The sequence below is a fragment of the Lissotriton vulgaris genome, chromosome 8, assembly GCF_964263255.1.
Source record: "Lissotriton vulgaris chromosome 8, aLisVul1.2, whole genome shotgun sequence".
NCBI classification, from domain to species: domain Eukaryota; kingdom Metazoa; phylum Chordata; class Amphibia; order Caudata; family Salamandridae; genus Lissotriton; species Lissotriton vulgaris.
Window position 1 is genome coordinate 717,248,730 of NC_141696.1, and position 17,837 is coordinate 717,266,566.

The 17,837-nt window shown below is 42.2% G+C and overlaps 1 protein-coding gene across 10 annotated transcripts in view; it reads right to left on the minus strand.

Annotated features, from left to right (window-relative positions):
* Positions 1–17,837, minus strand: part of MAP7D2 (MAP7 domain containing 2) — a 514,052-nt gene that overhangs the window by 147,798 nt on the left and 348,417 nt on the right. For 3 of the 10 annotated variants that reach the window (XM_086934602.1, XM_086934599.1, XM_086934598.1), the window contains exons 4-6: positions 14,111–14,222; positions 12,609–12,701; positions 1,663–1,773 (exon numbers count right to left, since the gene is read on the minus strand). In XM_086934602.1, the coding sequence (XP_086790728.1) occupies positions 1,663–1,773; positions 12,609–12,701; positions 14,111–14,222 (316 nt within the window). Of the gene's footprint in view, positions 1–1,662; positions 1,774–12,608; positions 12,702–14,110; positions 14,223–14,339; positions 14,537–17,837 lie in introns of those variants that run through there. The other 7 variants (XM_086934603.1, XM_086934601.1, XM_086934600.1 and 4 more) reach the window with 5 other exon arrangements.

Below are 17,837 nucleotides of genomic sequence, written 5' to 3' on the forward strand. Positions count from 1 at the left end.
GCCAATTTGTATTGCAAGTTTTACATCGATTGCAATAATGTAAAAAAAAAAAAGCCACGTTGCAGTGAATACCAAACAAACTTTGTGCTAATTTACTTCTATTCCATAGTTGGCAAATCATCAGGGTGTTGCAGTCCTTGCTGACTGTTGGCTGTAATATGCTTAATCTTTGCAGAAGCCTACTAGGACATATGCTTGTTACAAGTTAACTTTGCAAATACTGATGATGCTTTCTGTAAACTATAATCCAGGTATCTGAATGGTTTAAGACCAAATCATCTGTCATGTTTACTGTCTTGACAGACAACAGTGATCTTCACTTCAAAATCTCAAGAGATTGCTTAAGTGCTACTTCTCTGACCATGGAAAGATGTGCCTTCCTTTGGGTCCTGGAGGGACAGCCTCCTATGGAGTTTCTAAAGGCAAAGTCTGCTTTGAGAGGAAGGTTAGTTTTACTTATTGGGTGGGGATTGTATAGGACGCGTGCTCCTCGCAGCGGCTGAATTAGTGATCCCTGTAGTCTGCTGCATTATTGTAGAAGCATGTTTTCATGTATTTTGGAGCAGTGCATAACACATCGTTGAGCAGTTACAATGGGTTTGTCCTGTCTATCTTTTTGTGCCTGGGACAGAACACAATTACTGGGTACCCGCTTCAGCACTGTCACACTACTTTGCTTTTAAGGTACGTAAAATTGCCTAGTGTTTTGGGAACAAAGGTCATGGTATAGAGACCTGACAAATAAAAATAATAACACCTTGCGTGCTAAGGAATTGTAGTAGCAATTTTTGAACAGGCTAAGTGTGTACTTGTGCGATTATTTAAGTCTTATTGCTTCTTCATGACAGAGGATCTTACTTTGTAGCGTAGTGATGATTATATCTATAGTTTGCAATCATGCACGTTTTCTGCATATCCTTAAAGCCCCTCCATGCTTGCTGCACTGTCTGACTGCCCAGCAGTTTTGATGAATTGACGGAGTAGATCCCAGTGAAACACTTGTAAACTGAAGACATAGATCTACATGAAGTGCTTCATTATTGCACATAAAAGTACTTTCAGATATATAAATTCTGACTACCAGTTATACAAAAAAACACTTTAAATAAGTACTTCTCAGTGCAGTGCTATAATGTGACCATTTGTGTCGAAGCTTCTTTGTAAAAAAATATATATATATATTTTGAAGAAATGTTATCATATTTTCGTTGAATAGCATGGCCGTTCACCAGGGCAAGTGAAGTAATAGTAGATGTGTAGCACCCAGCATAATGTGCTGCAGGGCTAATACTTATAAGGTCCCAAAGGCGAGACCTACTGGCTGTGCCATTGCTTGTGGTCATAGCAGCAATTCTTGGGGAGAGAATATTTTGGCCAAGGTAAAAACAAATCAGAGTATGTGATGACAATTCATTTAACTGAAGGGACTGTTAAATAACATAACAAAACACATCTTCCTCTAGCACAATACAATCTGTTTCTTATATAAATCTCTTCCTTTCCTCATATGCTATCCCCAAAAATATCCTACATCAGTTTTTTGATACACTAGGCAAAAAAGAAAACAATACTTTAAAAACACAGGCCACACATTAGATGGACACATTTTTGCAATCTGAAATATAAAGAGGTGAGCGGTGCAGCTTTTTTCTGTTCACTTGCCTCTGTCGGGGGAATGCATTATAGCCGCTGTGGAACAGGAGAGCCGTTTACTGATTGGCGATTCCATTGGCTTTGGCAGATTCATTGTAGAAGCGGAAAGTTTGTCACATGCTGCAGAGAGACGCATTGAAGACATTTATATTCAGACTACAGAGTGCCAAGTCTCCACTTGCTCCTCCAACGCTCTCCCCGCCCGAAAGGAGGAGAAACAGAAGGAGCAGGGAAGAGAGCTGAACAGCAATTACATTATATATAAACCAATATAGCCGATAAGTCAGTGTTGTTTAATAGCAAGCTGTCCCTTGTGGCATTAGTGCTGCATCTCAGTATAAAATCCATACAGCTGTAATTTTAACGCAGGGCTTCTTTGCAATAGGGAAATCAGAATCCTGTGAAAGAATAAATAATCAATAACACATCCATAGAGGTCCTTTCTGAAATTGAGCTCTCCCCAAACCTCAAGCAGAAGAGCTTTAGTGAGTTCTTACACAGAGTATGTATCTAGGCATTACATATAAGAACATGTATGTCTAAGAATTGGGAAGTCTGGCATGTGGCTCCCTGAAGAGCCACATGAGGGGGAAAGAAGGAAGGAGATGGCCAAGGGAAGGGGGCAGATCATGGACTCTTCAAGCTGTAAGGCTTTCTGACAGTTCTTAATTATTTTCTTTAGGTTGTGACCAGGGGACGTTTTTCTAAGGAGCCCAAAGGCTTTGCTGTCGAATGTAGAATTTACCTCATAGCTATTTCTTCCACCACCCTACACTTTCTCTTTTTTCTCAATCCTGTGAGTTCATCTTAATCCATGCTTTCTCCTTTTGTCATGGTTTTGCTAACTATCTCCCTCCTTTTCGTCTGTTCTCCTTCTTGTTCGGAGTCAAAGTCTGATGATGAAAAATAAATCTTGGTTTACAAAAAGGAGTGCCGGTGTGTGCCACCTGCAACCACCTCTACAAACTGAGCACTGTTTTTGCCTCAAGAGTTGACAAAGTATAGGTCAGATCATTGCTTGATGGCACCACATCGGGTGCCAAACTTTAGGGGCGCCATCTGACAGGAAGGGATGACAGAACAGACAGACTAGGCGAGACAAAGGCAGCCTGCAGAGATCTTTCTATACTCAGAAATCGTCAGGGGATGATAATAGCGGCACATAACTGGCGAATAATGTACTTGTTAGAAAGATCGTCCAGACACAGTTCTGGCTCATCATAAAGTAACAGTGTTAATGTGCCTGCAACATAAAGAGTAACATGCAGATCCCAGATTTGTATTGTACTTAAATAGCTCAGTGGTTTACTTATTTTGTCACAGATGTTGTTTTGTTACTTGCAGTTCATTACTTACAGTCTTTCTAAATTAACACAGTTAGCTACGAACCAGTACCAAAGAGCTGCATGTATACTAAAAGGCAGAGGTTTAAAAGTATTTTTTCTCAAAATCTCATTATTCTAAGGTTGCTAAAAATGGTTCCTTTGACTAATAATACATTCTTATCATTATAAGCAAGCTCAACTACTGTATTACAGTTTAAATTCGTTTTTTTCCCCAGACCAAGTATCCTTAACATATCAAGCCCACCAGTATGGTTGGCTTGGGACTCCTACGTCTTGAAGCCCTCATTATCTTTTGTAACATTTCCTGTACATTGATTACACACTTGCATGATTCATTGTCTCTGTATAATATGTGTGATATAAAGGTCAGACACCCACTTCGGGGGAATAGTGCTAAAAAAGAAATCAAATACGTGTGAGAGGGTGACTATGGGTAGAGATAAAAAGGTGGTAGTGAGGAAATCAGTGGAGAATGAGGTCATGGGGGGGAGGACAACAAAGAGCGTCGCACTGGGTGCCACCAACAATAATGCTGACGCGGACTTAGAAAGTACAAAACTAAATCAAAGTGTAACAGTTTCTCTCACTTTAGGCTCTAAATAATTTCTTGCAAACATGTATCATGTCTCCCTCTGCTCTTATTCACAGGGGATGGGAACTGAATGCTATTGAGATTATAATTGTGCAATCCAAAGGACAGTGCAATACAAAGAAAACAGCTAAAAAAATGTAATACTAGGGCTGGAGAACCCTACTCCTTCTAGCCTCCATGGTCCTTTTCGTGGGCAGAATAAAATGGTTGCTTACATAAAAACAAAGAATAAATAAAGGTTTGCTCACAGAATTCCAACAAGGTTGTCTACATAGAGGTGGACTTGCAAGCCCGAGATCAGTGCTTCCAATATTTACAGAAGAATGATGTGTCAGTTTGATTTGGGAGGAACCAGCCAATTCTGAAAAATATCAGTTGATAGGTCGGTAGTAATACATAGAAATTGCAGTCCTACCTCACACTGAGAAGCATCACCTTCATCAACCTGCAGCAGCCAGACTCCATGATGAGAGATTTATAGGGAGCCAACAACTTTGGGTCTGAAATATGAATCTTCCAGCGATGTGAGAAGAAACCAGGAATCATTAAGTCAGGGCCCATCCCCAAAAGGAAATTGCCCCTTAGGACTTTTGTGAGGGGAGTGCGAACTGCTGGCGATCGAAAATCAGCAGAGCGGCATTATAAAAAGATCTTATGGCTATTTTTAGACCTTCAGAAAGTGATTACACCAAAAGCAATATTTCAAATTTGGTCTACTAGTTTGCACCGACAGTCAAATGACTGATGGACCATGACAACAGTTAGAAACAATGGGCTTGAGTTAAAGTTTAGCAGATGGATTACTGAATCACAACCATGATGGATAGCCCCTCTAGTTTATCACAAGTACCAAGGATGTAATGCAGTTGTAACAAGAAAGACAGGATATCCGTCATGTTTGTGACAGAGTCATTTCTGCCAAACTCTAAAATCAGGTCCAATGAATGCAAGTATTAAAGCTTGTTTTTGGTAGTTAGGTTTAAGAATACAGCTCATGAGCTGGAAATTTTACTCTAAACTATTGAATAAGAGGGCTTATGATTTTCATTTTGCGGCATGGGATCGATTTTAGTGGCATGACATTTAGCAAATCTCCTAGTGCTAGCTGGGGAACCCAAAACACTATTCCACTTTTAGTCCACTTAGGAGTTAAGATCCCGTAAAAGCTGTCTCTCTTTCTGCCAATTTTATTTTTGGAAATATTATTAAGAGAGTTCACACCACCTTATAGTAGTCTCAGAGGGCTATTATTTTTATATTTTCTACAATCAAGAGAGATTTACTAGTACAGCCTTTAAGCGATGTTAACAAATCATAAACTACTCCACTGCAGTAATCTTTTTCAGACCCTGGATTTTTTTTTAATCAACAACTACAAGTCTGTAAATGTGCCTGTGTCTCACTTTGCTTTTTTATTTTTATATAAGATGTAGACCTCTGCAAATCGTGGAATTAATACAATTACAATGCTACTTCCCAGCGCAATGAAGTTGCTATTTTAGATGGGTATAAAGAAAGCATGAAATGTGGACACCTAAGAATAAGGTATAAGTGAAATTTGCAAAGCTCAATTTTAGACTGACATGAACGGATTGCTGGATTGTGGATACATCTGAGTGAACTAACATGCAACTAATCCCTAGCTTTGAAAAAGCCAATCCTTTGAGGTTTATTTCTTGAAAACAGAGATAAAATGACGATGCAGGATATCAAACAGAAGAAAAAACTTCACGTTTTAGGTTACCTTCAACATGGAACACCTTGCAGCTTTAGTTTCTACTTTGTATATGAGGAGGAGAATTACTTGTTTGCATTCTGAGCACAATGTTTTCATTAGTGCTGCAGATCGATTTCAGTAGCAAGTAGCTACCCAACATGTCACTTGAATGTTAAGCATGCCATCTAATAACAAACCCTTGTTGGCAACCATTGCAAAGAAATTCGATTTTTTAAGATGGGCTTGAGTGAAATTTATTTGGGAGTTTCTTTGACCACAACTGAACCTCGTGACTTGTGTGTCACCTGGGGTGTACGAATAGGTGTGCTAGCTAAAGTGAAGGCATGTTAATAATTCACGTATGCACCCACCTTAAAACCTAATGTTTGAAGCTTAAAAATTGCATCAGGTCCCTAAGTGTGGCACATCAAAAGAGGAGGATTTAAAATATATTAGACACCTACAATGTTGGTTTCATGTTGACCTACATCTGCACAATTTACACCTTCACATTTTTACTGTCTGAAGCCCTCTCACCAAATTAAGGAAATTTCTGATGTCAGAATTTTGCCTCGTCTGGAAAGATCGCCACCTCTACCTGACAACCATTCCAGATTTGCCTTGAGCCACCCATAAATGGAGTAAATCAAACTCTGCTGAAAACATCTCCAGAGTAATTAGGGGTATTGTTTACATATAATTTAAGCGCAACTACCCATTCTCGAAGAAACTGGATTAACAGAAAAGGATATATTGGAGAAGAATGGAGGCAGCACCAGGGATGAAGTCACAATAGCCAATGTGATTGTTTCGAATTTCTTTTATTCTTCTTTAGATTTAAAACAAGACAACAGCTAACGTGTTTCGTTCCTTTTGTAGGAACTTCATCAGGGCAGAGTAATCTTATGTAGTTCACGTCTCGTTTAAAGTATCAAGGCGATAGTCAGCCCAATCAGTGTGGACAGTGTAGGATCTGAATCAGTCCAGAGCATATAGGTAACCCTAAACAATAACGGCACAATAATCCGACCAGAGTCGATTGGCTGTGAGATTTCCCTCACAAGTATTTGATGGAAATTTTTGTAACTGCGTTAAAGAGTCCCCAGGTACAAAACTGATATGGCATTAGACAGGTGTCATCCAACAGCTATGTCCTTAAATTAATGTAGTTCTTATAAATATGTAGAAAGAATGCGTAGCTGTCCACAATACACCAGGACCAATGAAGCTGGGATTTATATAAGACAATACTCTCCGGCCAAACAGATATGTGACCGCGTTCGAGTGTCCACATGCATAGAGTTGATATGGTATTCAGCAGGTAAAGATCTTGGATAAAAGCAGTTCTTTTAGAGCCAGTAACCACAGCACCTAGCTGCCCGCAGTATCCCAGGACGAATGAAGCTATGGTAAACTTCAGTATACATAATCACGAATGCCATGTGTTCCGGCGGCCAATGATAAGCCCGGTCCAGCAATGAAAAGGAGCAGCTCCTTTTCATTGCTGGCCATATCAACTCTATGCATGTGGACACTCGAACACGGTCACGCATGCATGCACATAGCATGCGCGCTGCCGCTATAGGCTCGACCTAACAAGCGATGTCTCGTACAGAGGTGAGAAGCTGCAGTGAGCAGAGAATACGGACTCCATTACAATGAGGAGCTCAACCGCTCTTGTGCCTTGCCAATCACAACTGTAAAATACTAGGCTGATGCAGGAGGGACTGTGCCTAAAATGGTGCATAGCCTCTTGTGCTGAAAGAAGCCTCCCTGCTTGCTGGGACAGTTTTTACGGGGCACAGATGTCAAGAGTTGTGTGATTCTCAACTACCTCATTTGGTAGACACAACAGCAACATGTCACTCTGCGCAATACTCCTGTGAGCTGATAAAAAATTTGAAAGGCACTTCAAACAAGCAATGGTTGAAAGAAAAAGTAGCAAAGGCTAAAAGGGACTGACCTAAACCATTTGTTTGTGTGTTTTTCTTGTGTTGGTGACAAGAGCTCTCCCAGGGAGAAAAGACGGTCACCAGAACCGAAAAATGTGTTTTTACTTCTGAAAAGAGGTTAAAAAAACCCACAAAGGAGCATATACCTGTGAACCTCACTTTTGAAAGAGGAAGCTCTGCAAATGAAGCGAACACCAACCCAAACATTCACGATTACATGCCAGGCAAACCTATCTTTAAGCAAAGGGTAAACATACACACTGCAATTATATGGCACAACTCCTCTTCAGAAAGGAGGAAGGCAGCTACTAAACAGTGGACTACAAGAACGCTGTCAACTTTGGAAGTGGAGACAGCAAAGAATGGATGCAATCTAATGGAACCTGCAATGGAGTATTACACCACAGTAGCAGAGGGACTGGTGTTAGGTGCTTCCGCAAAGGACAGCAAAGAAGTGAATGCAAGATTAGGAGAAGATATGGGTAGAGCATCACGCGGAGGCCTGGCAAGGAAGGTATCGCGAGTACATACTCACCCGCCAGTCAAGGAATGTTTTCATAGTGGGCAACTGTTTTATCCCAGTGGATCAGTCAAGGGCACGGTTGTTAATGAGGAAATTGATCACATTCACATAGATCATCAGAAGCAGGTCAGCTTGATATAGCCCTTGTGCAAGTTAATGGTGCTTTCCCTCATTTTTTTGATAGCAGGGCAGAAGTGCCTTAAGCATGCTTTTTTAATACTCTTTGTAAGGGAGTCATGAGGAGACTTGTCACAAGAGTTAAGGACAAGTCCGAATCATTTCTATAGTCTTCATATAAAAGGTTTCATATTTAGTATATTTACAGTATTTGTAAGAGGCACAATCTAAACCAACTACCCTCTAGGGGCAATGTGACAGATAATAAATGGAGGACGCATCAACAAAGGTGCCTTAAAATATCAGCAAAGGCATTGACCTAGCTCAGAGGATGAAAGGTAGACCTATCTTGGCAGTGTTCACTGACTCAATAATTTGTAGCTGTGATTGACCAAGGGAACCATTCACGTGGGGTGGCAAGTGGTGGATACAAGAAATGTCCAGTGAGTACCAGGAGCTACCTGTGTTCAGATAGCAAAAAATAAAACAATGAAGTGGGGCGCACAATGGACGCAGTAGGAAGTGGGTGGGTGGGGATGTCCATTGTATTCTTAGTTGTCATACGTTTTACTTGCCAGGGCAGATCTCAATACTTTCACCAGAGCGGTACCCAAAAGAGAAGGATAGACAAGGTCTGCCCATAGCAGTGACATGACATCTTGCTTTCTTTAATTAGCAAACAATTATCCTTTCCATTCATGAAAATCCAATTTGCAACTTATGTTTTCAGAAAAGGAAAGTCCTCAAAATAACAACATGAACTGTCAAAGAGAATTAGTGAGTAAACCAAAATCAAACAGTTTTATTTTACAAAAGATCCGGCAATGCCGTACAACATGCTTGGGTCACAACTTCCATTTTTTAGCACTGATCTGTTTCCACCAAGCGCTGTGCTGTATCGCCCAGTAAAAACGCCAGACATACTTCTCGATGTGTCTGCCTGGTGTCAAATAGCATACCCTTTTCCATATGCGAACACTATTAACACCTTCAGTTTACAACCCCCATGGGAGAATAAGCTCTCCAACTCAAGCATTAGCTGATATGTAATGGCTTCATGCAGAATAGTTAATATTGAAGCCCTGTAAGCAGACGACAATTGAAGAGTATTGCTTTTCTCCTCCAAGTACCTCTCTTGAACAGTTGACTTCCAGTTGAACAGTGTTACTTCCCGTGCCACGGCCACAGAGAGACTAAATTGTGATGTTGACCAAAAATGCTACTACAAATAGATCCATAAAATCGCCACAATTTCAAAACACAACTCTGTATGGCATGACAATATCTGATGTGAACCCATGGGTATCAGCAAAATAAATACATAAAAATGTAATTGTGGCACAATTAATTTCAAGATCCAAATGCCCTTTGATGAGATCGTGGTGACACCGGAATTACATTTGTAATACGATTTGCACTTGAAAATAACCTTACATTTGTTTGTTTCCTCATTAAGTACATTTCTATTGACCTTCTTTCAACTCACTGTGGCATAGCTATTAACACTGAATACAATTCACCTTTACCTTAGTACTTAAATCTATTCTCACTAGTGCCACCAAACATTGGTAACCTGCAGACAATCTCGAACATAAACTAAATGCTCTACACAAAGCCTCATTCACAAGTGGATTTGTCTACAACCACTGTAAGAAAGTATGGATCTCCATGCATCCGGAAAAGTCAAATCTGGATGCACGAAACTAAAACAACCACAGTGCAGCATAAAGTCTCGCTGGTGGCAAAAAAAATGGTAAAAATAACCATTCCCAACCACATAAATACATAGAACATGGCAATTGCTGAGATTATTGTAGTCCAATCTGAGGGGGGGGGGAACAGCTTACTTAATGCAATCCATTTGATTTTTCTCTCCAACATCAAAGACACAGTTGGAACTATGGAGAAAACTCAAAGGTGGTTCTCGGCGTTCATAACTAACCAATAATCCCAAATTGACCATGAACAAATAGAACTCTCTCAAAATCACCACCCGAGTAGCAGATGGCACTGCACTCGTTCAACAACATCCAACACATTCATGAAACGGAATACTGCATGACCATCTATACAGACTCTAGAGACATGCTTCCAAGCAAATACCTTAACGCTCAGATCTTTTTCAATGTCAGGAAAAGATCTGAGCGTTAAGGTATCTGCTTGAGACTGAGAGACTCAACAACCACATCGAGATAACCAAACACTGACTGGTCATGATCATCAAGCACTGCACAGAAACCAAGACCAATAAAATTGAATTACTTAAAGTAGGCTCTTAACACAGCACTGCTAAATGATTCCCAGCCTCCTCCTATGATACTAGATGGTACATAACTCTCACCAAGGGTTGCCACCTTTTCAAGAGAAAAATACTGGTCATATGTTGTTGTTTTAAGAGCCTGCAAAGGCCCAAACTTGACATTAAGTACGACTTTAAACAACATCGTATGCATTCATTTCTAACATGACTTTTCTGTATTTGTTTGCTTTAATAATTAGTCAGGGATCATTAACGGAGCTCTTGAACACATTTTAAAAGTGTTTTCTGTTTATATTTGCTGTTTAAAGTATGTTCAGATAAGGGCTAAAAAAATACCTGCGTAAGGCGATTTTGCTTATTTTCGGGCAGTCCCAGACATTAATATACCAATAGTGCCAGTAGAAAACTGGTCAGGTGACAAGCCAAATATGACCAAAGTCGAATGCCAAAAAAAAGTGCCATGCAATTCAAGTCCAAATTGACAAACAAACCAAGTCACTCTAAGCAGTCACTGCCGAAGTAAAACAGAAAAGTAACGGAAAACATATTAGAACTCTCACCCTAGGGATGAAATTCAAAGTAGCAAAGATCAGCTACATCGTGTCTCTGGGGCAGCCTATTCTTATAAACAAGCAAAGTCATAACTGTCAACGAAATGACAGCACAGAAGCATCACACAAAAAACAATTAAGCGTCAGATGCCCAAATACACTCCCCACCAGTTCCTCCCAGGCTTCACTTTATTTCGAATATACTATGTGACCATTTCAATCATCATAAATAGGCCGATATTAAAATTAAGGCCATGTGACTGTGCCTTACTTTGGCTTTTTCCAGTGACTGACACGTGTAATTTAGCAGTCTTAGTGGTGTTTATTTAGTCTGCCTTGAATGAAATGGGTCCAAGTTATGCATCCAAATAAAATGTACTGCACTGGATGAGTTTTTTTTTTTAAACAGCCTGGTTACAAAGTTTATTGTTATACTCTTTTCCTATCACCTAAGCAAAGCCAACCTGAAACAAATTCAGACAAACCACTACTTTGGATCTGATAGAATTTTTCATAACACTGTTGATCTAACAGGAGTGAATGCGATTTTATGTTTGCCTACCCATAGTGTTGTTACTTCAGAGTGGTAACCGCGGCAAGAGTTGTCATTCTTACTCTGCGCCCCATCTGCTCTTCCCTACCCCCTTTCACATCCGCTCCACCAGTCAACACAAAACACAAATACAACTTACTCTTCCCAAAGCCATGGCAGTCCTTGGATTAGGCCAAGCATGTGTGATTGAAGCGTGGCACGGACGTGAGGAAAGAGGACTTACAGTAGTTGTAATACCTACTTTAAATTTAATATGCATTTGCCTGAGGCTGTTGCCTATGCGGAAGACATATTTACTCCCAGTGTTTGATAATGCCAAAATAAGAACAACTACGGAGGCTGTACGTTGTTTTAGGCTCAAAGGGGAAAGTGCAATTAGAAGTATGGCTCTGTTTTTAGAACATGCCTACAAAACATTAAATGACTAGATGGCTTTTACTATATCGATATATGTATAGATACAAAAACAGGTATCATGATCTATGTATGTTTTTTTATAGGATACCACGCATGGAAATTATGTGATTTTTTATTCTATTGTTATGCTTGCTAATTCTCTATTATTGTAATCAAAGGATGAATGCAATAAAGTATTTTTTTAGTACTACTAACAACTGATGCTGAATCCTCTGCTCCTACAGGGTTTAAGCAATGGTGGGGCTGCCTGTCTAGCAGTGGAAAGCTGTGCCTCACCCTTGCATGTGTGCAATTTGTGTGGGGTACCTTGCAGAGCAAATTCTGACTTCATTCACTCCTGCAAAAAAAACGAGGCATTTTCTTCGGATACTGGAGGTGCGATGCTGCTGTCAGTCACGTTTAACACAAGATTTTAGATGTGCCTGCTAGAACAGAAACATACCCTGCCACCCAGGCCCTGCAAATGAGAACTCTTCTTTATAGCATGCTCAAAAGGAAAAAATAGCGCCTAGACAATTAAAAAGAAACTACCAACAACGTTTTTTTCGAATCTCTGACATGAATTGATATTGCGCAACTCGAAGCACACGACAAAACATACACACACAGTTGTGCCAGGGGCCAACAATCACAATTCTTTAGCCATTCAGGTGACACATGGGCGAGGGAGCTATGAGATGTTTTGTCTGTGAGGCAAGTCATGCTCAAAGGATGTCACACAATGGAAAACACGAAAAAAGGCGTGAAAAGAGAAACACAAAAAGACAGCAACCGTTCACACAATTCACAACAATGCTGTACAACACCACACAGAAAAACAAAACTCAAGGTGTGGTTAGAAGACACTGGTGGTGGATGGACACGACCACAGAATGATTCATTAGGAACACGGAGACACAAAGACGGTGGTGCTAGGAATCGGAATACCATTGCAGGACTCGGCGGCCGCCGTAGAGGTCACGGGGTCTGGAGGAAGGGTGTTGGCCGGTAAAGGAGGGGACGGGGTATTTTCAGATTCACCTACACAGCAGAAAATCAGAGCAAAAAGAGGCACAGCATTACAGCAGGAGCACTTAACTCGCGCCAACCCATGACGTCACATCGAAAGTGTACTTGCACCCTCCCACTCCATAAAAATGAACTCGGCATTCATGATCCATGGTCCATGCAGTGAGTGATAGGCCGCACTCGGGAGGATGCAGCAAGTCAATGAGATGGCGGACGGACACAACGCCCATTTAACAAGCACTGGTGTTTAATATACAGAGGGATGCTTGGCGGCGTCTCTGGGCGAGAAGCACGACCTGTAGGACCCGGGGAGTGGAGGCAGCTGCTGCCACCTATTCCCCAAAGAGCACGTGGACATCAGCATCTCTTCCTTCCACGTATCGGCTTCCCACTCCCCATGCCACCGTGGGTCGATGTGCTCTGATCTGACATCCCACCCCTCCTTCGGTCTACCTCATGGAGCCCACGCCTCCTCCCTAGACAGCAAGTGCCTCTTAATAACGTCACCCTCAACATGCCAACTCCAGGCAGTCTTCCGGCGCCCGCCAGAGGGGCGAGGCCCCCTAGCTTCCATCACTGCAAGGGCCGGACAAGAAACGCAAGTCACGGCCCGCTGCCCCATCTCGCATAAACTGACTGGGACTACAGCACTTGCATTATAAACGTGAGTATGGAAAGCAGAATAAACGACATGGTGGGTGGTGATAGAAATAATGATCTGCAGCGGAACCAAACAAAAGAGCAGCAAATTAAAATGAGGTGGTCTTAAAACATTCCAAGAGTGCAATATTATATTTTTATTTCAGGTCTTACAAATGAAAAGTCTCTTACTCTCCACTTAACACCCTTTTTAACTCGTATTACTTTATTAAAACAATTTTCAATATTATTATTTTTTTAAAACGAGTTAAACACTTGGCGAAGTCTATACGATTTTTCTAAGGCCCCAGACCTTATATCATCTAATTTACAATTAATAAAAAATTACACTATGCAATCAGGCATTACTAAAAAAAACTGACACTATTCAATTAAAACAAGGCGATGGCTCGGGCACACTTTCTCGGGCACACTGGCCTAAACTGAGTAGTATTCTCAAGATAACATTTCCAAAAATGATTATTTTCAAACATTAAGTCGGCCTTGTACAATTATTAGGAAGGGGGGTTTGACGTGAATGGTATTTAACTTCGTATTTATAAAATAACAGAAGTAATTAATAAATTAATAGAACAGATGACAAAAAGCATGATACGAGAGCACAGTGTCCCAGCTGTGCTTTCTGTGCATGAGGGATGTAACCTTGAGATGGAAGCAGTGAGTGCAGCCCGCGGAGGCTGGAGCCAGCCTCTCCTCTCCTCCCGCCGCCCCTGGGCTGCCTCGCAGGGCGGAGCCCCCCTCGGCGACGGTGGCGCACTCACCGTCTCTGCCGACCGCGCCGGATGACAGGGTGCCGCCCCAGGACCATCGCTTCTTCTGCTCCAGCTGCTGGCTGCGCTCCTGGGCTCGCCGCATCATGGCTCCGAGGCGGTCCTGGGCGTGGGATGCAAGAAGGACAGCGTCAATAAAGAGTGACACACAAACTGAAGCAGCGCAATCTTCTCCTTCGCGAGGAGTGGAGTTAGACCCAAGAGCAGCAGCTCAGCTCACCTCCTCCCCATCCAGCGAGCACGCGTCAGAGGACGGGACTGCACCAGTGACGCTTGCCACCCAGCCCTAAAGACGCCTCTCCCTCGTCCCCTGAAGACCACATGAGGTCACAGCTGGGGCCGCTGCAAGTAAATAACACAGGTTGCATCAGTAGCTCCGCAGCCGCTGCCTTCCGTGCTGCGGGCCACCGTGCACCAGCCCGCGTCTTCACAGCAGAAGCATCGACCAGCATTAACCCCTTCCTGGCGCCGCAGCCCAGCCCACTTCGAGGTAATGGTTGCAGTCAACAGACGCTTCGGACAAGCCACAAAAAACAATTACAGTATGTCGAATCTAACAAAGACTCCAGAGTAATGCATACATAAGGCAACCGCTTTCCATGTTTAGCCAAAGAACAGCACTGATACTCTTAATGGCACATTTAAGTGAGTATCGCTTGAGTTTTCCATACACATCTCATGCTACAACTAGAGACGAAGAAGAAAGGTTTGACAAATAACGTGGATATATATATATATATATATATGTATATATGTATATATATATATATATATATATATATATATATATATATATATATGTGTGTGTGTGTGTGTGTGTGTGTGTGTGTGTGTGTGTGTGTGCTAGGAACCAACCTTGATCACAAATCATAGATTCTGCGGCTGGCCAGCAGATAGGCGAGCTAGTGACTGCTGCAGAAAACTGTGCGGTCTACACAACACAGGTTCGAACACTGGTTAAAGTCCAACTCCGCCGGAGGGGGCGTAGCTTCGGTGGGGGGTTTGGGGTGTTACACTCCCCAATAAATATGTTACGTAGTAAATAGTTGGGTACAGGTGCTTTCGGCAGGGCCGTTTCTAGGTGTTTTGCCGCCCTAGGCGAGAATTGAAAAATGCCGCCCCCTCCCTTTTACAACCATCACTCTCTCCCCCTGTCAATCAGGCCTCTGTAGTTTCTCAATCTCTATATACTTTCATTCTTTCTCTTCCCAAAAAATCATTTAGCACTCTTTGAGAACTTTAACTGCCAGTTTAGCACCGAGACAGCTATTCTCGTTGTAACCGACTCCATGAGACGGACAATAGATGATGGTGGTTCAATGGTTCTGATCCTCCTCGATCTCTCCGCAGCATTCAATACCATCTCTCATGGAATGCTTACGGATAGATTACATGCCTGTGGCATACGAGGAATGGCCTTAAAATGGCTTAAGGATTTTCTGACAGATCGATGGCAAACCATTATGCTTGGGCCTTACCTGTCAAAAAAATATCTGTTAGACAAAGGGGTTCCCCAGGGCTCATGCCTGAGCCCTACGCTCTTTAATATTTATATGATCCCATTGGCCTCTATTGTTGAACCATTTGGGTTTGAAATTATCTCATATTCTGATGACACTCAGCTTTTATTCCCAATTTATTCAAATCCTGAAGAAGAGAAATGGTGTTTCTCTGAGGGCATGTTGGCCATCTCTAAATGGATGACCGAAAATCGCCTACAACTGAATCCTGGGAAAAATTACCTGATGCTTATAGGCAAAGCAGCATCCGTTTGGACAGAGGAGTGGTGGCCGGTCCTGTTGGGACGACCCCCTGTTCCTTCTTCATCAGTAAAAAACTTGGGCCTAAAATTAGATCTAGCTCTTACGATGAAGGACCATATTTCAGCCACAGTGAGCTCCTGTTATTACAGCCTGCGTCTTCTGTGCAGAATAATACCTTTTCTGCCAGAGAGTCATCGCAGAACCGCGGTCCAGGCGCTGGTAATCAGCCGTCTGGACTACGGCAATGCCTTACTGGCTGAAGTGGTTGAGACATTATTGGCCAGATTACAAGTTATTCAGAACACGGCTGCCAGGATGACACAAAATTGTCCGCCCGGCTCCCCATCACTTCCCTTATTGAAGGAACTACACTGGCTCTCAATAAAAAAACGTTCCTTCTTCAAGATCTGTTGTCTGACGTTTAAAGCTCTGGAAGGCAGGGATCCCAAGTACCTTCGAAGGTTGCTTATTCAACTGATCTCGGACCGTAACCTTAGGTCCAACTCCCTCGCTCTATTGAAGATTCCACATATTCGCGTTGTTCGTACCGGTGGCAGAGCATTTTCCCTATGTTTCCCCGAAATACTGGAATCAGCTCCCTTTACCCCTGTGGAAATGTACTTCCTATCTGATTTTCAGGAAACACCTGAAAGCATGCTTGTTTTAACCCAATTTTTTCTTCATAGTTGCCCCTCCTGTCCTCAGTGTATTATGCTAGGCGAAGCGCCGAGATGCCCCCGGATGATTCGAGCGCTATATAAAAACCCCCTAACATAACATAACATAACCTAACAGTTACAGTGGCAACTCTGCTCGTTTTGCTGCAGAATAGACTGGCCTTGGTGACTTTCCCATCCCTATACCAGGCTGTCATATCATCTTCCATCTCATCAAAGGGTGAGCTCAGGAGCCTCTCTTACCTCACGTGATCATGTGACATGATGTAAGAGGGTACAGAGAAAAATCTAAAAGTGAAAAACTTAACTCTGCGCAGTGAAGACAGACAGATGTCAGCTTTCAGTTACCTGCCTCAGAGCCTGAGCCTGGAAGTAACTGCATGCTGCCTGAGGGTCCATGCAACAGCAGCTGAGGAGCAGTAGTGGAATGATGCTGGCAGCTGAAACCAGGAAAAAAAACTATGTGCGAGAGAGACAGTGAGTGCATGTGTGTGCGTTTGTGTGTGGGTGTGATTGTGTGTATGTGTGAGAGAAAGGGGAGAGAGAGAGAGAGAGAGAGAGAGATTGTGTGTCTTTGTGAACATGTGAGCAAGCCCCTGTGTTTGTGAGTGGAAATTACACATTTCTGGCAATGGCAATGGCATATGTAAAGTAATTCTTGGCCCTATTTATTGCCGGCACATTTTGAATAAATAGGGTACACGTCTCGGAAGCGTCAGGCTGCACTGGCTTGGCACACCAATGGCTATTGAGCCAATCTGTGTCAAACTTGATCCCATATCATTAAAAAAATGTCCCAGTGGAGAATCTCCCTGAGCCCTTATAGCAGAAGTCTATGAATATGATTGAAACCAGCATTGCTACCAATGATGCAGTTCCTAATCGCTGTGCCTTTCGTACATAGTTGTGCCTTTTCATGTGGTGCTGTGGCTGGTATTGAGGCAATAACTGGACATTGGGGCTGTAATTGGACTGCATAGCATGGTCATCTGGATATATATAAATGCCCATGGGTATATGATTGCCACATCCTTGTTATAATTGCAGATCTGTTGGAATATGTATAATAACTCAAACAGACCTGTACCTCCTTTAGCATTTTTGTTATTTTATTGACCAGGGATTTCATTTTGCTCTTCAGACCATAAATTCCTGCTTATTGCACAACTGCTGCTGAGCCAACATAAGCCAGGTCTGATTCATATTTTATGCAGAGGTTAGTTGGGAGGTGGTCGAGGCGCTGGGTGTTTATGAAAGAAGGCCACGGCATCTGACGTT